This window comes from Aulostomus chinensis, chromosome 8 (genome assembly GCF_037954235.1).
Source record: "Aulostomus chinensis isolate RoL2024-O1b breed Wild chromosome 8, RoL_Achi_v1.0, whole genome shotgun sequence".
NCBI classification, from domain to species: Eukaryota; Metazoa; Chordata; class Actinopteri; order Syngnathiformes; family Aulostomidae; genus Aulostomus; species Aulostomus chinensis.
In genome coordinates, this window is record NC_141327.1 from 23,759,322 (window position 1) to 23,781,015 (window position 21,694).

General features: G+C 42.2%; 1 protein-coding gene across 7 annotated transcripts in view; it reads right to left on the bottom strand.

Moving 5' to 3' along the window:
- The window catches only part of lrba (LPS-responsive vesicle trafficking, beach and anchor containing), a 172,460-nt gene that overhangs the window by 122,533 nt on the left and 28,233 nt on the right, over nt 1–21,694 (bottom strand). For all 7 annotated transcript variants that reach the window (XM_086211779.1, XM_086211781.1, XM_086211778.1 and 4 more), the window contains exons 9-26: nt 21,380–21,577; nt 20,196–20,329; nt 19,188–19,296; nt 18,631–18,783; nt 18,038–18,206; nt 17,792–17,871; nt 16,466–16,528; nt 15,873–15,970; nt 15,481–15,573; nt 14,467–14,575; nt 14,096–14,177; nt 12,063–12,186; nt 11,759–11,951; nt 3,943–5,478; nt 3,649–3,848; nt 3,135–3,288; nt 2,017–2,197; nt 215–348 (exon numbers count right to left, since the gene is read on the bottom strand). In XM_086211779.1, the coding sequence (XP_086067905.1) occupies nt 215–348; nt 2,017–2,197; nt 3,135–3,288; nt 3,649–3,848; nt 3,943–5,478; nt 11,759–11,951; nt 12,063–12,186; nt 14,096–14,177; nt 14,467–14,575; nt 15,481–15,573; nt 15,873–15,970; nt 16,466–16,528; nt 17,792–17,871; nt 18,038–18,206; nt 18,631–18,783; nt 19,188–19,296; nt 20,196–20,329; nt 21,380–21,577 (3,810 nt within the window). The remainder of the gene's footprint in view (nt 1–214; nt 349–2,016; nt 2,198–3,134; nt 3,289–3,648; nt 3,849–3,942; nt 5,479–11,758; nt 11,952–12,062; nt 12,187–14,095; nt 14,178–14,466; nt 14,576–15,480; nt 15,574–15,872; nt 15,971–16,465; nt 16,529–17,791; nt 17,872–18,037; nt 18,207–18,630; nt 18,784–19,187; nt 19,297–20,195; nt 20,330–21,379; nt 21,578–21,694) is intronic.

Here is a 21,694-nt window from a genome sequence, read left to right on the forward strand (position 1 = left end):
GTGTCATTGTTTGTTTAGTTTTGATGGGTCCTCTCAAAATGTTATTGAATTGAGTACAGGTTTATTATTGAGATTGTACTTTGCAGTAGTGTTCCACTTGGCTGTATAATATATGCATATATCTGTAGTACTAAATATAGGACAGTGTATTGACCATAAAAAGTATTCACATTTTACCTGCCAGAGAAGAAACTGTAATATCTGGAGGACTTGCCTGTGCAGATGCAGATTTGGCTGTTCCCAGCACAGTAGCAGGTATGGCTGAGTTGCTGTGTGCTGACCCCTCTTTCCCATGCCTAAATTGAGCTTGCTGACACTCCAGACAGTTTCTTACCGCCATAGCACACACTGGGGAGGGAAATAGATGAGAAGCAGTGTGACATCAAATTTGAGGACGGAAAGAAAAATCAATGCTACTGCATAAAAAAGAAAAAGAAAACTGAAATAACAGAGAACCCTCAATGAAAAAGCTACAGGAGGAGCTGCTGAGAGAGAGAGAGAGAGAGAGAGAGAGCGAGAGAGAGAGAGAGCGAGAGAGAGAGTGAGGTGAGAGAGAAGAAAACAAAGGAGGAAGAAAAAGTGGTGGCCAGGACAAGGTCAGTGCTCTGGCCAACTCTGGCAGCATCGTTCACTCTTCCCTGCTCCACCTCTCTCCTCCCAAGGTCACAGTGCAAGGGTGTGCTCTTGAATCACATCCACCATGTTGAGCTCCATAACAAATTACACGGCGAGGGTGTGCCTGTGCTGACTAGGCAGCAAGATACGTCCTTTGTCGCAAAATAAAAAACGTTGTAGTCCCAACAACTTCATGTGTTCAAAACTGGCAGACTTATAGTTTGTAATCTAATGTAGTGCTCCTCTGTCGAAGACCCTCCCAACCCCCACTGTTCTGTACTTGACAACTGACAAATGTTAACTCTGAGCCATTTAGATTACGACGGAGGGAATTATTCCGTCTGGAAATGGGTTCGCTTTTTCCATTAGGACTACTCTTTCATACAACCATTTATAAAAAGAGGGTGGGCGTGAGGGAGGGGTGGAGACGCTAAAACCTTGTTACAGTCTTCCTAAATCAGATTAGGTGCCAGCAATGGGGAGCACATACCTCATCAAATATTCATTTCATAGCTGCTGCTTTCTAAAACTGGACCTGTAGTACTGTGGCATCACTTTCCTCTACAAGTCCAATCGCAGCGATGGCAGCTGGAGAACATCTGAGGGACGAAGGGCTCTTTATAACTTTGCATTTGACAGCTTTTGTAACCTTCTCAGTCATCAGTATTCAAAAGCAAAATCAGATACCTAGATAGGCAAAGAGAGTGTGACGATATTATTGAAATCAGAGTAGGATGTGTCGCGCTACTTCTAGTCTGATAGTGTGTGTGTGTGTGTGTGTGTGTGTATTGTGTTGATCTGTGTTTGCTGTAAAGGTGCACTATCAATGAATAATGAAAGAATTTCGATATCTTTTATTCAACTGGAGCGGGGCTTGGTATTTGACGTTGTCAGAGGAAACTTTAATGGCCTGGAACAAAAGGCAGAAAAAGGGCCCGGGGCTACGTTGCAGTACGGAACAGCCAAGGCCATTACGGAGAACTCACTATATCATGATAGCAGCCATTTTAGAGTATTGCCATGCAGTGGGGTTACAACAACAAGATAAGAGAGCACTGATATGAGCAGAGTGAGCGAGCCCAGGGAATGGAAACAACGGCAGGAGATGAGGAAGAAGGCGGCAGTAAAGAAAGAGAGAATACAGGAGGGAGGGTCAAAAAGCCTACAGGGAAACATGAGTGGAGCTAATACCCGAGGCTACTGGCAGCTGATATGAGCTGCTTCAATGACCAGCACAGGAAAGAGGGCTTTGTAATCGGAGGAGATAAAGATTCATTGAGGAGACAAATGAGAAGTAAGAGTTAGAACATGTTAGAGGAAAAGGGAATGAATGCATGAAATTAAAAGGAAATGAGCAGTTTCATGAGTAATGAGTCCATTAAAAGGGATCCTTAAGAGTACCGAGGCGAAGACACTGTCGCAGGATGCCTCCCGACGACATGTTTTTCTCAGCCTCTATCTCCGTGAAGTTGAGGGAGCTGGCGAAGATGAGAACATCCACCAGGTTGATGAGTCGCTGTAAGAAGGTGACCGAAGCCTCCAGCGCCAGGCCCTGGGAGGGCTCGATGTTCTCCAGTTCATGCTGGTAGTGGAGAGGAAATATTCCACAGTATTTATTTGACTAAGGATTATACTTTTTCAAAAAAACAACTTTAATTCATGGAAGATCTGCTTCTATAAAATTGAATAAACAAAAGGTTATTAGGTATGGACAATATTTTTCAGTCCAATATTTATCGATCATATTATTATTATTATTATGTATTGCTCTGAGATTGAAATTACACTTAGATATGCTGATATGCAGCACTGGGTGCTACGGGACAAAAAGAGAAGAGGAAGTTGTGTGAAGTTATGAGATTAAACTGGTGCTTTTCTATCTAAAAGCCAAAAATGGCATCCGCAGAGCTAACATTTTCCAGAGTCTACAAGAAAGACAACACAACTGTGATTTGAAATACATGTTTCATCAGTGTCCTATGAGGCCATCATTGGTGCATACTGCAAGTACTGAAGGAAAACAAAGCACTAGCTGTAGTACAATCATCAAGTTGATGTACATTAAAATATGTGAATCTAAAATCAGTCTTCTTATTCGACTGACAAAAAAAAAAAAAATCGATATTTTGCATCTCTAAAAATTCTAACCATATTCTATTACAACTTACATTTACTTGCAATATAAATGTTATCTACAAATGTGCCGAAACTGTCAGTGAAGCAAACACATAAGAAAATCTGAATCTATCTCATTCAGTTTTGCTTATAGAACACTTAGGGTTAAATGTAATTGAATTGTACATAAATGGAACATCGACCGTTTTCTTTGACAGGCCGACCAGGTCACAGAATCAAAGAATCGTGTAAGACGGTCACAGACACCGAGGTCAGACAATACAACCACAAACTAACAATGTTAGGAAGCAGCTAACTCTAGTAATGTGATTGGGAAAGGTCAATGTGGATGGATAACTTCCTGGGATTGGCGCCATCAGCTACAGACAGAGACAAGGACTCACGGAGGAGGATGTGGCAGCAGAGAGCAGAGGTAAAATGCCTCCACAAGCCATGATGAGGTTGTCCACCACCTGGGAGATGAGATGTATACTGTTGTGGACAAACACAACGTTCTCACTGCTGTTCACAAAGTCCAAAATGGTCTTTGTAGAGTGACTGAAGAAAGAGAAAACAAAAAGATTGGACTGTAACCAAAACAAAGATAGCTCAGATAGGAGTAATAGGATCTGGACGGTCTGAAAATATTCTATTTTGTGCTGAAATGGTAGATTATTCAAGGTCTGATGGAAAAAATGGTTTCTTAAATCCTGAGTACACTTCAGACATTTTCAAGTAAATCTGATGGATTTAAGAAAATCATCCCAGCCAGTGCTTGTTAAGCAGAGGGCTGGAAGATTAAACCTGCCTGCTCTTCTCAGACACAATTAAATCATTATTCCAATAATCAATTAACAAAACTATTGCTAGCATTAGCAAAACATTCGTTAAGTTACTGTAAGAGGATGGATACCCTACCTCCTCCACATCTGTACGTCTGTCTCAATAGCAAAGAGCAGGTCGGTGAGGAGGCGCTGGTGCATGTGGGACCAGCGAAACTCTGGGATACGAAACATGGTGGAACGAGGTCCCGAGGTCCCCCCCTCTCTTGGCTGGGCTGAAGACCCTCCTGCTGCTGCTGCTGCTGCCGCCGCCGCCGGCTGGCCTTGGCTCATCTCCTACGAACATAACAGCAAGGGTCAATGTGATTCTGTGTATATCAGCATAATTAAATATAAATTGTAGACTACATCAATTCAAAAGGATGCACACCGTAGTTGAGGTCTCCTTCAGTTCAAGTCTCTCTGTGTCTAAGGCCACGTTGGACACATCAAGTCTAGCAATTTTGATCTCTTTGGTCTTGCTGTCTGCACTCTTCTGGGTGTCAGAGCTGGAGGTGGCTGTGCTGCCAGTGGGAGCACTGGAAGGGGTCTCCTCCTCCATGGTGCCTGTGGTCTCTGAAGGCTGGCTAGGTGAAGTGGACTCTGATGCTTCTGCTACGTCCTGGTCTGTAGAGGCCAGCGTGGGGACTGTGGGCTGCTGATCTACTGTGACAGTTTCAGTGACGTGGGAAGACTGTTCATTAACTATTTCTTTTGGCAGCTCTGTTCGCTTTTGCTCAAGTGATTCAGCTGGAACGGTTTCCACCATCTGACTATCTGCACCAGATACTTGTTTATTTTCAGTTTCATCCCTTTCTTGTAATGAAACCTCCTGCTCTTCAGCCTTTTCTTCTTTCTGCATCTCCTCATCATTTTTTTGACCTTCAACTTCATGTTTCCTTTCCTCCTTTACTGCTACCTCCCCTTCCACTCCAGCAGTAGCTGCTACCTCCCCTTCCTCTCCAGCGGTGGCTACTACTTCCCCTTCCTCTCTAGCGGTGGCTACTACTTCCCCTTCCTCTCCAGCAGTGGCTACTACTTCCCTCTCCTCTACTACAGAAGCTGCCACCTCCCCTTCCTCTTCTGCAGCAGCAGACGCATACGAAGACTCCTCTTGGCTATCGTCAGCATCACTAGGGTGGACCTGGTCACTAACAGAAGACACATCAACCAAGTCCTCATTGAAGACAGAGGCTCCCCCCAGCACACTGTTCTCCAGACAGACCACAGTCTCGGGGGATGTTTGGTCTTTCTTACCTTCCTCTTGTGTAATGGTTGCTGGCTCTGTGTCTGCTTCGTTTAAAGAGTCCTCTGTTGTGGACTTCAATGATTCACCTTTATGTTCATGCTCTGATTTTTCGCCATCTGTTACAGGTGCTAGCATATCATCACTCACAGATGCTGTGACTACTTCCTCTGCTTTTGTCTCATCTTTTTCAGCCTGGTCACTCACTAAGGTTTGGAGATCTTTCTTCTCAGTGCAAACCTCACTCAGTGGTTCCTGTTCCTTTTTTTGTTCATTCATTCCATCTAGATTGTTTTCTTGTGTCACAGCAGTGTCAGTCCCCTGGTCAACACTTGGCCCATCTGCAGAAGAGTCCTGAGGCGGTCTCTGGTCATCCTCCAGGATGTTGGACACAGTGATGGATGTGTGTCCTCTTTTGTCAGAAGCCTCTACAGGGCTTGAAGTGATTGTGGAGCCTGATTCTGTGTCAGGGGGTTTCTGGGACAGCTCGTCCACTGTGAGCTCAATGACAGTGGAAGGGGCCATCTCCTCTGCTGATGGCCCGTTAACACATTGCATGTTCTCAGAGCTTTGGCTGGCACCAGAGATGGTTCGAATTGTGCTCAAGGAGCTTGCAGACTCCTGACGCTGGTACTGACGGAACATGCGGGACAGATTCTCTTTGTGCTGTTCAAAGGTCACCTGCAAGCACAAAACAATAAAGAGAATGTTCACAAGAAGGAAAGAATGACACACTTCTAAGGGTGTTTTCACATGTAGTCTTTCTATAAGCAAATAGAACACAGAACACTGAAATTGGACCGACAGAAAAACCACCCAGTTCTTTTTGCCTACACCAGTTCATTTGACAGAGGACTCGGTTCTCTTTGTGGTCCACATTGTGGTACACAGTTCTGCAGGCAGCTAACATGGGGATCTGTGTGTTCACACTGCACTGGTTAAGTGAACCGCAACCTGGATTTGAAGCAAGCTGAAAGGAGACCACCTCCGGTGATGATTTCAGTTTGGTGCGCTTCAAAGGGGTCTAAACATGCTTGAGTGTTCACATATGTGCCAAAAATTGGGACTAATTTGTCTTTGTGAGCTTTGAGGGCTAAAAAGGAGCAAATGCGAAAAACAAAGTTAGGACAAATGACTAGGAAAGACAGGGCTAGCAGTAACGTGAGACTGCATGCACGCAAAAACTGTTTTGTTTATTTTCAAAACTATTTCATCCGAAACCCAAAATGAGAGTATCTGAATGTCACTAACGTTGCACTGATGTAAAACAGGTCGAAGCTTAACCAGGAAGTTGGTCTGTAAACACTGATGGATGCTAGCAATGGCGAGAGTGTGGCATCAACATACCCTGAGTGTTGATTTAAAACCTGAATCATTACATCACCTGTAATGTCTCTTGCCACATTCTGCTTGTTTTTGTATCTTCTCCAGATTTAAAAAAAGAACTTGGTGACTAATGTTATCATCAAATTATTACTAATAGAAAATATAGCCAAAACTACAAAAATGTGAGCCAGTTTGAAACCATCTAGAAGTGTGACAGCAACATAATCTAGTTTGATTACGCAGGGGGAAAAATGAAGGAAATTTGCGTGGACGCATTTAAATATCACTGCATGATGAAAAAGTCACGATGTCATCACATGATACATTTTATAAATGTATCAGCTCCCACTTTCAGTAGTTACGCTCGCATTTATATTCACTGGTTTACACTTACAGCTTTTTTATAGAACACGGTCAAATCTTTAAGTTTCAATCATTGAACCGCTGGGAGTGTTTTGGGGAAACTGTTCAATGTTTGAAACTTTTCCCCTCTTCCATGTGCATCTACCTATGGCCCATTAACCTCTATCAGTCATCCTACCATCTGATATCGGTTGACCAGACTGCTAGTCTATAACAACAATGGTCTGCAGTGGCATTTGAGGAAGAGCCCATCCATGTAAGCAGTCATAGATTAGCGGTAGACACTATTAGTGTGTGTCTGCAAGCTGTGCCGAGTGCGTGTCCAGCATTGGCAAATCCTCCCACGCCTAATTTAAGACCCTGCATTAATCACTTGGCTTGGAGGACAGAAAGTCAAAGATGGGTTGGTGGTTTGAGGTGGTGGTGGGGGGGGGGGGGGGGGGCAACTAGACCGACTCTGCTGCTTCTTCACCTGAGGCTATTTGGACAGAGGGAGCGAAGGGGGGGGAGAAAAAAACGCAAATGAAAAAGCCAGAGATCAAAAGACAGAAAAAAATACATTGCAAAAGAGGGAGAGAGAAAGTGAGTCATTGAGAGTCAAAGACAGAGAAAGAGGCTGATTATTTGTAATTAATTAGCCGTTATTGTTCTAAATTAGCCTGCTACACGGGCGCTCATTAATCTTCTGTAGTGGGAAGCAGTGATTGGTAATCCATAGCTGTTTCTGAGTGCACCGCCTGTTCTAAATGTGGCAGTAGTTTGTTTCTTCCTCCCCCCAACCTCCTCACCCAGTGATCAAACAGCAAGACCTTCCACCCCATTAGTTTGAGCTTAATTTGACATTTAGCATTTTTAGCAATTAAAAGGCTGCATTCAGAGTGCACTCTGATGGAAATTATGCAGGGGAGCGAGGCAGCAAATAACGTCATAGATTCAGGATACAGTCTGTACATTAAGATGATATATGCTGGCCTTAAATGGAGCTCTGTAACAGATCCAGTTACCATTAGGCAGAGGTACTATATGTCTGTGGTTTTTAAAAGAGCGTTTAGCCTTGCTACAACATATAGAAACTGCCTTGGGTGGCTGGGACATTAGCGCTGATCTAATCTAATTTAATTCTCCTCCATGGCTGGGCCTGGCCTCAGTGGGGTACAGGAAAATGTTATGGTAATGTACAAAAATATGGTGGGCTTTTCTTACTTGACAGGTAACATGGTATTAAGTGGGCACAGGATGGCCAGCTCCTACGAAAGAGCTGCAGAAACCCTGTTTTATAAAAAAAAATATTTTTTTTTAAAAAAAGACTGTAAATCTTCAATATGTCTATTATTTTCTATTTACAAAACCCTATGTAAGAATCAACAATTTGAGAAACAGAAATATATCTGTTCAAAATATCTACACTTTGGCAAAAAAAAAAAAAAAGGTTCCGCTATCATATTTCCACATGTCACAAGAAGAAAGAACCAAGAACTAATGTCTGTGTGGTATAACAGATCCAGAAGAAACAGAGGCCCCACACCACAACCTGTTCAGTGAGGGTCAGGGTGGCAGAGCGCTGATCTTGGGAGACCCCACAGTAGGAGCCTGGGAGTCCCCATTTAGATCAATAGATAGGGAGCAACCGCAAAACAAAGGGGAAACAGGGAGGGCAGCGCGGCTCTAATCCGATTAGCTAAATGCAATTCCTCCACCAAAATCAATGTCATGTGGCGCTGCTTTGCTGGCCGTGTAGTCCTGCTTGTGCTCCCAAAATCTTGCCTCCTCACACCTTGTTACAACAATTTTGGTTCCCTGTGAGTCTGATCCAGGGAGTTGGCTTCTTATTTCCAGCCTTATCATCATCATAGTAAGATGATCTTACATATGGATACCGTCAATAAAATCACCACTTTCAGCCATTATTTGATTATCATGCATTTGAATTTGGAGATTTAGATGATTACAATAATAGCAACTCAAAGTCATGGATACGACTGTTTGTAATTGGCTTGCTATTGGATAGAAGTGATACCATTTGATACATGGCTGTTATCTAGTGTTGGGTTTTCAATGTTCTCACGTCCCCTTCCTTTGTCCACTGGTCAATGCATCTACCTGACACTCTTTGTTAAGAACAACAGCTCTAGTCTAGGGTATGTTGATGTCTCAATAACCCTGCAGCGCACTGCATTAATGACCAATTGGATTCTGCACTTACAATTTTGTAATTTATTGCAAAACGGCTGACAGGATTCAGTTAAAGCTTTATCACAATTGTAGCTCATGAAGGATATAATTGGAAAAAGAATCTGAGATATTTGTGGTAGAATGTCAGACAGGTGTAAAGAAGTTAGCGAGTAATGGGAGTGAAGGACGGCGGGACCTTCACGCCCCATGGTCTCTCTGTCTCTCTCTCCCTCTCTCTGTCTCTGTGTGTGTGTGTGTGTGTGTGTGTGTGTGTGTGTGTCTCTGTCTCTTTCTTTGTGTCTCTGTGTGTGTCTGTGTGAATCTCTCTCTCTCTCTCTCTGTGTCTCTCTCTCTCCCTCTCTGTGTCTCTCTCTCTCTCACTCTCTCTCTCTCACTCTCTCTCTGTCTCTCTCTCTCTCACTCTCTCCGTGTGCAGAGATGGACGAGGGGCACCTTGGGTGGTTACGAGTGAGAGGGTTGTTGTGTCAGCGTGCCCACCTGCAGGAACATCTGTCTTTTCACAGACAGCCTTACAAGAGTAGCAGTGATTGACATAAGTTGTACACTAACATACACAGCTACACAATACACACAAAATGCTTTGAATATTAAAATAAAACAAAATTCAGGACTTAGTGCTGACACTTGCTCATCTATCATTTCCAAGTATAGCAGACAAAAATATTAAAGAAAATACATTAAATGATATGCCTTAATAATGTAATGACGAAAAACAAAATCAAATACAACATCAAAAATGCTGTTGTGGTAAATACAGTACACCAAAACTTGGTGTAGCTCAGCTCTGTTGACCATCGCTTCAACTAAAAGATGAAGGAAAAACTATCTGTGTGGTGAATTTTTGTAACAGTAAAATAATTAACTGCTCTCATATTAATACCAGGCATAACAAAAGGTTTGATTTGCTACCTATTTGAGGCAAATGCAGTTTCTAACAAATTTATCACAAGAAAAACAATTGGTCTACAATTGCACTTGGTGGCACTGCACTGGGTGCTAAATAATCCGCTAACCAAACCACAAAGTAAAACTAAAACCCTCATTTTACTGCTGTGACGTGAATACGCCTTAGGAAATGTCATCTCTCTAAGCTGACAATTTTACAACGGTTGACACAAGGCAAACAAAATCATGAAATCTGCATTAAGGAAATGTGCAAATAAGTATTTAAATATGTATTTGTGAATCTGCTTTTATCATGAGGCTCCCAGTGGGCTGGTTGTATTTATGAGGCCTTGTTTCTCTGATTGTTCTCTCACGGTTCCGATGAATATTCAATGTGCTCCGAGAGAAGGGCTTCCTAGAGCCCAAGAGAAAAGGAGGGTAAAGAGAAAATGTGCCTAGCAACTCACAGTCAAAGAAATACGCATACACACACACATACGCGCAAATGCATACACACACACACACACACACTAACGCGTGCACGCACACACACACACACACACACACACACACACACCGCCCTGCAGCAGTGGGAGGAGAGAGCTACAGTGACAAACAGCTTTGGTGCTACAAAGGTGGCAGGAAATCTATCAAACGGGACAATAAAATTGCAATTGAGTTTCTTTAGCTTTTTTATAGCAGATGCATGTATCTTGGTGGCGTGCACCCGCTGCAACTACTGGATTCACAGATGGGTCCCTGCACTGCACGTGTGTGTACGAGCGTGTACCTCACACTGTACGACTACGAGCTTTGTATGGTTGGTTTTATTTGGTTATCATGTATACTTATTGTTGATAGATGAGCAGAGTATTAATTAAATATTCACAAATAAGCAAGTATGGGGGGGGGGGAGCCAGTAGAGTGCATGACATGAACGAGACGATCTGCTGCTACATGAACAGACAAAAACTGATCACAATCTTCAGTCAAGAATTGGTGAAAATGAGTGTTATTCATTTAAAGCCATAATCTCAGACTCGTACTATATTTACTTCACCATTTTTCTCACTGTTGAACGTATGATGTCAATACAATGCAATATTTCTGAGCAAATGCTTTTGAACTTGGAATAGAAACAATGGATGTAAAAACTGCTAAAATTTCATGTCGTCGCCTTCACAGTAATGCGTGACATTGAGCAGATTTCTCTGGGTGTGTCCTCATTTTACAGCGTGTCTGACATCATCATCTCTCCTTGACTGCTGATATGATATGGAATACATGTTCTATTTTAACTGCAGTTTAGCGTTACAGTATTCAGAGGAGTGAGGGCACGTTGGGAGTCCACAGCCACCATCGTCCAACACACACACACACACACACACACACACACACACACACACACACACACACACACACACACAGCATCCTACTCACTGATCTCCTCCCCAGGCAGTCTGCCTGTGCCCCCTACTGGACGCCAACTCTCCCAGCAGCCAGGCTACGGTGAAGCATCTCATATCACAAGCACGTCTTTAACTCAACCTTCAATCTGCCAGGCTTAAAAACCCCCCAGACCACAATCTGACACCAACCTCAATTACTTCACTGTTTTGGAACAGAGTGGCGTAATCCGATATCAACACTGAATTTCTAAAGCAGTATTTTGAATTCCACTTTTGGAAATAAGAAATGCCATAAGTTTATTTTTATCTGTGCAACGTGACAGAAGGACACTCTATACATAAATAAAGAGCGGCGGGGATTCCCATCAGTTTACGCTACAACTCGGGTTTAAACTTAAACTGAGAGGCAAGGTTCAATGACTGTGTGAGTCTTTCATACAAGTTGGTGGGTGGGGAGATAATGCTCCCTAATTTCATATTTGATGAATTATATTATGCCAGATTAAAACTATACATACAGGTGAAATACGAGAAAGCTGTGAAAACTAAATACTGCTTGTCCTATGGAAGCTGATGTGTGAACATCTGTGTGTGTCTAACAGAGTGATCTAAAACAAAAAGAAAGTAAAACACCAAGAAAAGTACAAATGAAAAAGATGAGGAGATAGAAGATGATGGGCAGGAAAGGGCAGGAAAAGATTAACAAAGCTGTGTCTTAGCCTGTGTGTGTGCGTGTGTGTGTGTGTGTGTGTGTGTGTGTGTGTGGCTATAATGAGTGCTCTGACCTTGGAGTGGGTGATGGACAGGGTGTCCACCCAGACACGCCAGCCACCCCACTCATATTTGATGGCGTGGTAAAGGAGGATACGGAAGATGGCGTACACCATCTCTGTGATTTTCTGCTCCTCGCTGTTTCGCGGGTTGATGAAGCACAGAGAGAGCATCCACTCCTGCCACACCGAGCACTGGAGCAGACTCCTGCAACAAACCCGTACACAGCTGTGAGAAGGAGGCGCGGGACTGAAGGGGAATCTCTCCGTTCATGTAAATACGAGCGTGAAGTAGTGAGAGGTGTCGCTGGGCTCTCACCTGCGGTTCTCTCGGCTGTTATTGAACAGTTTGATCATGTCAGACAGAAAAACCCTGCGCACCTCCATGGTCTCGGGGGACGGGGGAGAGTTCTTCAGCAGAGCAGCTATTACCTTCAGAATCTCTAAAAATAATAACATATCAAATCTGTTTAGAGTGAAATTAAAAAGGTAAAGCCCTGACATAAAATCGCTTCTTCATCTGCTCAGAATATGTGTCTGTGTTCTCCATTTTGTAATATAATACATTATAGCAAGCTGTATTTTAAAAGGCAAATAAAAAAATAGAACCTCTGGGTTTGGAGACAGCTAGCATTGGGCTTGGAAGGGGAAACTCCACAAATCAACAACTAAATCATACATTGGTCTCAACATGTGCAAATCATTGTGTCACAAACAATCTGAACTGCAGCTGTACACACCTGAAAATCTGTGCCTGTGGTAAGAAAAACAGAGCAGCGGAGAGCATTAAAGTCCAGCCATTGATCTTTATCATACAGTAATGGTTTTGGTATTGTTTCAAACAGGAGAGCCAGAGTCACGGGCCCTTCTGGAAGGTTTGGCTTCGGTTAAACCAAAGAGACTGTTTAGATGAATTATCTAGACAATGTCAGTGTCCATTTGCTTTGAGTCGAGAGACGGCAGGGTTTGGATTTCACTCGTCTCTTCAGACCTTGACGCTTAAGGACGCCCCCTTGCCCCAGCAGACGGTTGTGTTGTTTCTACGCCTTAGTCACTCAAATTATGAGTCGCTGAACCTTTACCGCCAGAAAATTACCCCAGCATGTACGGGGAATGAGGACAGGGAGATGGCGTATTCCCCTCTTTTTTCCATTTGCTCTTGGTTCCTTTCCCTCGAGTTAATTTGAGGGAAACAGTACTTCCTCGGTTTGTTTGATTGGCTCTGACGTTACTAAAGACTGCAATCAGTGGGCCATTTTGAGAGTTTGTCACAGATTAAATCAAGAGAACGCACAGCAAAGGAGAACCAGACCACCATTCATATGTACAAACCTATAGGAGGTTTCTATTATGCACACCGCTTGTCTAGGATGGTTGGGTAGAAGAGTTTTTAACACAATAAAGGCTTAAGATAATCAATGTGTGACTACAGCAGGACCTTGTCAGATTAAGGGTGGTTGGAAGTAAACCTTGGTTGTGATTACACTGAGTGCTTGGGTTTCAGACTGATTAAAGCCGCGCTGTATGTGTGCACAGAGGTATTTGTGTCTGTGTAGTAGTGTAAAAGCGAAAGGAATGTTTTCTCAGCTGAAATACATACTGAAGACTTTCACTGTATAGAAAAGGTTTTGTGAGCCGATGTCAAATTTGAGGTAGCGGACAGAAATTATAGGATAGAGACACTGATCAAAGCGGAGGCAGGATGTTGCATCATAGAGGAAATTAAATGATGCATTGTTAAAAAGATATCGATAAAAAGTAAACAATACGCATATATTATCAGAATTAATAAGGAATTCCATTCATTTTTAAATTCAGGTTTTATGAAGTTTAAACTCTATGATTGTAACAAATATTCTTATTATAAAATACAAGTTTGCATTTTGGAAAAAAGTAATAATGGCACTGTACTGCATTATTTACATCTTAAAAGAATACAAAATAATATTCATAAATTCACTTAAATATCATTAAATATCTTGAATGAAATCCATGCGTACATCTGCTTCACAAACATGAAACTATACGCCATAATCTCATAACATTTGTCATTCCTTTATATGTAAATGAATCCAGCTAAACATGACACTAACTTACAATAAAACTGGAAGATGTGTGTATTTGTCACAGAGGATTTCCACTATCCTCCTGCTAGCTGTACATCGGAGGTTCCTGTTGTACGAAAATACCCTCAGGCTGCAAAATTTATGTTGTTCATTTGTTTGCCTGTATATAGCAATCACACGCATCCATGGGGAATACCTTCTAGTGCAGTATGGAGCAAAAGGTATGTAGCGAACACACTGCAGGGGATGATTTAGGAGAGTAGTGTGGCGCAGGGGAGGCACTTACGTGGGCTGAGAATCTTCACAGTGGAGTCGGGGTCCGGATGCTGTTTATGGATCACTTGAGTGCAGATCTGCTCGGTAAGAATCTACCGGGGGACAGAGAGGGGATTCAAGTCGTAAATATCCACATAGGCTTTGACAATAACAAGGAAACAAACTACACTACAGAAACACATAGCTGGGGAGGCTGGAGTGCACAGTGCTAATTAACTCTCACATTTCAGCCTCACATCTATTGTTTCGCATGATTCTTTGTATTTTTTCATTGACTGGTCAATGGCAAGCTTTGGTTCACACATATAGAACATAAATGTGCAGCGTAAAGTATGCGCTTGCTTCCTAAGCCCAGGCTGAGTGTTACACAGGTGGACTGACCTCGAAGAGCACGTTGTAGGTTGTCATGGTGAACTGGCTGGAGTGGAGCATCAGGCGCTCAGTGAGCAGGGAGAAGAGGCCATGACTCAGCATGACCTCAGATTTCCTCCTGATCAGGACAATAGGTGGTCAAAGGTCAGTCAGTAAACATCGTCTCTGAAGCTCTGCAGCATCAGAGAGAAATCCGGCATATTTTCTCAAGCGGAACATAAAATACTGATGTAAAACAAAAATAAAACCCTGCACAGAAATACCAAAACCATATTTTTTATTTTAAAAGTAACACTGAATAACATTCTATGGAATATCATAAATTTGAACTCGCTGATGTGTCAAATAATTGCAACGGTTGAAATCTGCAGCAGTATAAATCAGCTGAGCTCCAGCTGATATTTGACACGGTGGAAATGAAAAAGAGAATCTCTGCTGACTAAGTAAGAGCAGTTTGTCACCGAAAAGTCTTTGTTCCTTTCATCTCTGATCATGTATCAGTTCAATATTTGGAATTATAAATCATCTAAAAAATGTTGACTGTCGGCAGATTGCCTTAAAGTCAATTTTGCATCTGGATCAAATGGATTAAAAGCTGCTGCCAGCAGGGCAGGACGGGAGTTGTTTATAGTTGGCCTATCAAGGCATATGGGGCATATACTATAAATACTAAGTAAGGAAAAAATTACTGTAAAGCCTGGACGTGATCAAGCAGAAACACTTCAGTGTTAATGTCGCATTTACCTCAGTAGTAACGTGAAAATAGCGGGGGTTTGTTCAAACCCACACTTTTTCACTTCTGTTCAATTTATGTAAAACTGACTTCACCATAGTTCTTAAATTATTTTGGTTGATCAAATGTTTTCCTCACTCTCTTTAATTTTACATTTGAATTCTGCCATAATCTGCTTAAGTGTCATTCACACTTCTCTACAAAATGAACTTGATCTGTGTAGAAGAATTTCAAAACAATTTCTAAACTGTGGGGATACTCATAAGAATGTATATTTTTACTGTGCTTACTTTGGTGTCAAATGTTTCAGAAAGTAGCCCATAACTTTGAGTGCCTGCACTCGTATTCCTTCACTCTTTGATGCCAAAAGCTTGTAAATCACTCTGTAAAACAGACAAAAATGAAATAGAATGAAATATCAAAAAATATAAAAAACACACCATTTTTGATGTACTATAATCCATTAGAAACTAAAGACATTATGTACCAAGTTCGTGCCAAACAAACTCCGATTTTTTTCTTAAACAAAAACAATTGGCAAAGTAGCGTCAAATTTTAAAAAAAAAACAAAACAAAACATTGCACTGAGAAACACCTGAAATATTGATTATTTAATATAATCACTCTCGAAAAATTTGACACTGAATGAAAATGTACACGTAATATAGAAAGTGGTCAGTACCGAATGCCATTGCGCTGGTCGAAGGCCTGGACCATGGACCCCGGATGTTCAGACATCAGAGCCACCAACAACTGCAGCACATCCATGAGGTTGTCGTCCTGTTAGACAAACAGACTCCAGGCTATTGCGGCAACATACATCTCCTGAGTTCCATTACTTTTCCATGTGATATCTTCATTTATGAGCAATATAATTTCCTTACATATACGCCAGATAATGCAGCGGGCAAATATATACAGCACATAATTATCAGCTGCTGTTAATTCTTGTAATCTGTGATATAACAGCAGCAGCAATGAGAGAAGCAGCACAAATTCAGCAGAGGCAATGGAACATATCACAAGGACGTGTGCTGGGATCAGCCCGTCGTCTCTCGCTTCAACTGTAAAACTGTTTCAGTGGACTCATGCGCTGGTCATGCATTAACAATCTGTCAAGATCTCATATGCAAACTCATATAAATAATAAGGGACCAATAATTCCTCCCTCAGCTCCAGGAGTTGTCTGCTTGTGCATTTTATGTCAGAGGAACATTGCAGTACAGCGGTGTTATGAGGCCATCTAGTGGTGAATATTCTCCTGTTGCTGCGTACCTCATGCATGGTCAGGAGGTAGTTGAGGATACTCTGTAGCTCGTCTTCCTTGACTCCATGATCCTACAATACACACACAGGCATTATTTCACAGTGGTCGTCTTCAGTCGTCTAACAAACCCCAAATCCCTCATATTAGACAATATGTCACGAGCTCAAGCTGTCCTCATGAGACAGACTCGCATGGCAGCAGGTGTGAGGACATCAATGTTCATGTTGTATCCTTGATTTTACACGTTATATGCAAATGCTTGGTTCTAATAAATGTAAATGTATATGTATATAGTCAAGGTATAGTTGAATATTTTATGATGAACAATTACATTCAGATGGACGTTTTTCATGAAAAATGTTGCTTTTATTCAGTTGTTGACTGGAAGCTTGAATGTACGTGAATGTAACATTCTGTTTCTGTATATCTGGGCTCTTTTTCTGTTTAGAATGGTTGAACTCGTCTTTTTCTGTTTAGAATGGTTGAACTCGTCTATTTCTGTTTAGAATGGTTGAACTCGTCTTTTTCTGTTTAGAATGGTTGAACTCGTCTTTTTCTGTTTAGAATGGTTGAACTCGTCTTTTTCTGTTTAGAATGGTTGAACTCATCTTAATAATAATCTTCCCCAGATAGTCATCTGCAACTTCAAAACAACAACAGAAAAGTATGAGCGCACGTGATTACATTTACTGCTTATTATTTTCCAAAAGGCAAATATGTTGCTGCGGGTTGACTAAGAATGCACTTATCTAGCTGTTTAAGCAGCAGCTAGTTTGCTCTTACAATGTGTCATGTTGGTATTATTGTATGTAAAGTACAGCCTATTATTATGTATATAAAGCACAGCCCATATCAAGACACCTCCTCACATTGGGAACCACTAATCAACCTTATTTTTCCATCTTATTTTATGTCTTCCTCAAGTGTTTAGTTTGGTTGCAGGTGGGAATGTCAAGGTTTTGTTTTTGGGTTTTTTTGCCACAATAGTCTCTTCCCTTTCTCTCCCTGTTTATCTCTACCCCTCTCTTTCTTTCTGTGTATCTATCTTTCTTCTTTATCTGTCTTTGTCTCTGCCCTGCTCTCCTGCCCCCCAACTGGTCAAAGCAGAAGGCCGTTCCCATTGAGCCTGGATCTGCCCGATGTTCCAGCCTGGTAAAGGAAGGTTTTCGTCGCTGCTGTTGTAGGATGTGCTGCTGATGGAGAATTGTTGGGTGTAAATTCATTGAAGGAGTGAGGCAGTAGGCCTGCTCTACTTGTAGAGTTTCATGAGATAACTTTTGTGATTTGACGCTACACAAATAAAACTGACCTGACTTGACAATATATGAACTTACCTTCATTATGAGCTGCTTGACAAACAGAAGTAAAAAGGCTCGCAGTGAAAGAATTTCCTTCTGGTTTGGCCTCGGACCATCTGAAAACACAGAGCAAATAGAAGCTATTGAAAGTAGTCACTAACAGAACAACAGAAAGATAAGGCAATAACTTCTCTGCTCATGCTTGTGTGTTCCTTCACCTATACATGTATCCTTGGTATGTAATTCTGAAAAGAGGAGCTGGAAGAGCAGGAACAAACTCACCCAGGCCCTTGGGCATGATGCCACTGCGATCCTGGGGGTTGATGACCCAGTAGTAGAATTTCAGAGTATGCATGACCTGAAGAACCGTGCCAACCCTGCGAATGGCGTTGTAGATGGTCACTGTGCTGATGAACTCTGTCGCCAGGTAAGTGTACAGTGTAAGTTGCACCTGAAAAAGATGAGTACACAGCGCGTGCGCGCGCGCACACACACACACACACACACACACACACACACACACACACACACACACACACACAAGAGTCTGAGTGGAATAATCCAATTTTACTGTGTCCTAGCTTTTTGCTCCTATGAGAAAAAAGCGGAGGCTTAGTCTCTGAGGGTTGTCGGCACGCCATTCTCATTTAACAAGCAGTCACAGGTGGAGGGATAACCTTGAACTCTGAACTGAACAGTGAAACGTTAAAATAAAAATAGGGCAACACCTTACAGAGCGTGAGTATAGTAGTAGCATAATTATGACCGGCAAACTTGAATGTAGTGTCCAATTTGTGTTTTCAGTCCGTTTCTGTCAGTGGTCCTAACAAATGCAAAATAGTGGGAGTGTGTGTGTATTCATGTATTCATGTTACCTTGGCAGGGGCATGGATCCAGATGGCAGGGTTGAACAAAATGTGGTCACACAGCTGCTTGAGCAGCAAGATGCCATTTTGCAAGTTGCTCAGGTATCTGGAAAAGGCCAGCACGATGTCCAGGACGGGCCGCGTCACATGCACCTTGGAAGACTGGAGCGCAGACAGGAAGGGAGAATGTGTCACAATGGGAGGTGGAGGATGAAATGTCAGCGAATGAAGATGGAGTCAAAGGCATGGCAAGCAAAAATGGGTGAATGCAACACAGGGAAGGGGAGGGCAAGGACACGTGCAGAGAAAGATGATGAGGAGGCTCCTCTTCTGCCTAACAAGCACACGAGCCAGCTGTGACCTCTAAATACAGCTGCAGGAAAACAAAGTCACTCGTATTAAGTGTTTGTGCTGGTGTGAGTCTGTGTTAGTGTGTTTGTGGTGCTGAGGGAATCAAGCTCAGCCTTATTACTGTGCTGGGTTCATTATGAGTGCAACTGCTGGTCGCGCAAGATGTCTCTCGTGTGTATTTCTTCACCAGCTGAGCCAGTTTCTCAGTATCTTACCTTCTCCAAAGAGTAGCCAATGACGAGGAAGCCTTTGCAGGCCAGGACCTGCTCTTGCATAGCCACAGAGTTCTTCAAGAGCTCCATCACAAAGGATAGCAGAGTGCAGCTAAAAGGCACATGGGAAGATAAACAGTGACAAAGAGATAGACAGTAACAATAATCTATGTGAGCTGCTGACAAAGCCCCAGCTGTGAAGGGCATACCCTATATGAAATGTGATTGAATGAGGGTGTTGTGTCCCCATTGTGCTGCGAGAACAGATTCTACTTAGCATCACCTTGAGGGCAGCATACACAACAAGGCTACAGTTAAAAGAAGGATGGCTTCGCAGGTTTTAAACTCGAATCACGGAACATCTTTTCTGCCTGCTCTTAAAACACTTACTGTGGAAACAAAAAAGCTGATGCATCTGTAACTCCAGCACTGATAGATTAAAAGATGAGTCTAATAAAATACACGTTCAATAAGAAATAGCATCCTGTTTACAAAAGTCCTGATAAAGTCAACCTTTGCTCTATTTCATATAAGTAAAAAAATAAATTCATCATTATACTGAGGAGAGAAATATTAAGGTAAATATTGCTTCACACATCTTGAAATAGCTTATATTGTTGAATATCCTCCAACAGCAATACCTAGTTGATTAAAACTGAGTGCCATCACTATGGTTGAGTAGATACAATTAATTTTACTAAGGGTTTTTCTTACCCCATACACATAGGTTCAAGAACCTCATGGGTGACCTTTCCTTTGTCCTTCAGTACAATAATGCATAACTGTAGCAACATGCCACTTCACAGTCATCAAACCAGCAACTTAAATGCACAGGTTTATTTGCTTGATACAGCTAAACAAAATCAAAACAATCTTAAGAGAGGGAAAAAAAAAACTAAAATCTACAAATTGTTCCTTAAATATTGTATATGAGCATGCGTGTGTGTGTGTGTGTGTGTGTGTGTGTGTGTGTGTGTCTGTGCGCGTGCGCATGTGTGCGTTTATGTTTACCAGACAGAGGTGTCCAGCTCGTGGCTGGAGGGCTGGTAAAAATCCAGTTGTGCAAACAGAGGGAAGAGGACCTGCACACCTCCGATGGAGTGTATGCCACTCTGGACTGAGTGAGTCACCACGGCCTTCACATCCTGCACACATATGAAGGCAAGCAGTTGTATTCAACTGTTAACAGACCCCAAAAAAAAAAAGTCTTTTTTTTTTTTTAAGTTCACACCATTTGCTGATCAATCATAATATCTGTTCTTTTAATTACAGCGATGTGATCGAAATCTGGTGGTTTGTTTGAAAGTAAACTGCATGCACTTCTTCTGTCATTGTATGTCCTCTATCATAACGGACGTTAGCTGGGATGGACCTGTAGAGGCTTTATCTGCTGTTACGCAAGGCAAGGCAAGGCAAGGTTTGAAGTATTTGAAAAAGTGTATTATGCATATTTTTTTCATTATTATTTGAGCTCCTTTAACAATTTCCTTTTTGGGAGAAATACAGTGAAACTGACCAGTTTGGCTTTTCATGTTTCATCACTTAGTGTCCGTATTGGATTCTGCAACCACATAAGTGGCTCGATAGGACATCTCCCTCTAAAAGGACTGGAATTTTTGAGCACAGGATTGCTAAGCTGAAAATATAGGTCACATATTCATTCATATTTCACACCGAGTGAATGTATGTGGGCAAGTTAGTGTGGTGGAGGGGGCATATGTTTGTGTGTCAGCAAAAGCCCCCCTCACAAAGGAAACAAAGCATTTTCTTTGATGAGAGGGCATGAGAAAAAACTCAATTAGAGCTTGAGAAAAGAAAACTCAAAGCCAGTGAAGAAACAGTGCTGCGTGTGTGTGTGTCTGCGTCTCTGTGTGTTCACATTTTAAAAACCAAAAAGTGGCCAATTCTATTATTGAGCCAATATGGATTTTTCAGCAGGTGCAGCAGCTCAACACATTTGCACCCCTGCCCTCATGACGCCATCGACATGACGAGATGCCAAATGAGCCACATTCATTAGTGTGGAGGAGAAAAGAAAAGACTAAAGGTGGGAAGAGGAGAGAAGAAGCACAGGTGGTGAATGAATTTGTACTGGAATTACTTCCAAGGTAGGAGGATGGTGTTATCCTGATTAAACAATGGCCATCCCAGGAGCATCACATGCAAAATAACAGTTCCACTGAAGTCATTATTACCTGCAGCATGAGAGCATGAGGTGAATGGACAAAAATGGAGGCGTTGTCCTTGGGGGAGGACTCAAGGCAGAGCTGGGCATCTGTGGCCCGAGGATTGTAAGCAAAGGCAATACTTGAAGACAGCTTGCCATCATACAGTAAGGTCTTGTGATGCTCTGCGAACAGCAAGTCACTCTCAGCCTTGTACTTGAATGTACCCTGAGAAGCACAGAGAGAAAAGAGACAATAAAGGACAAGACAAAGTGATGAGTATCATCAGTTCTCCCATGTTAGAGCGCCATTACAGAAATGGTTAGCAACCATGACAATCTCACA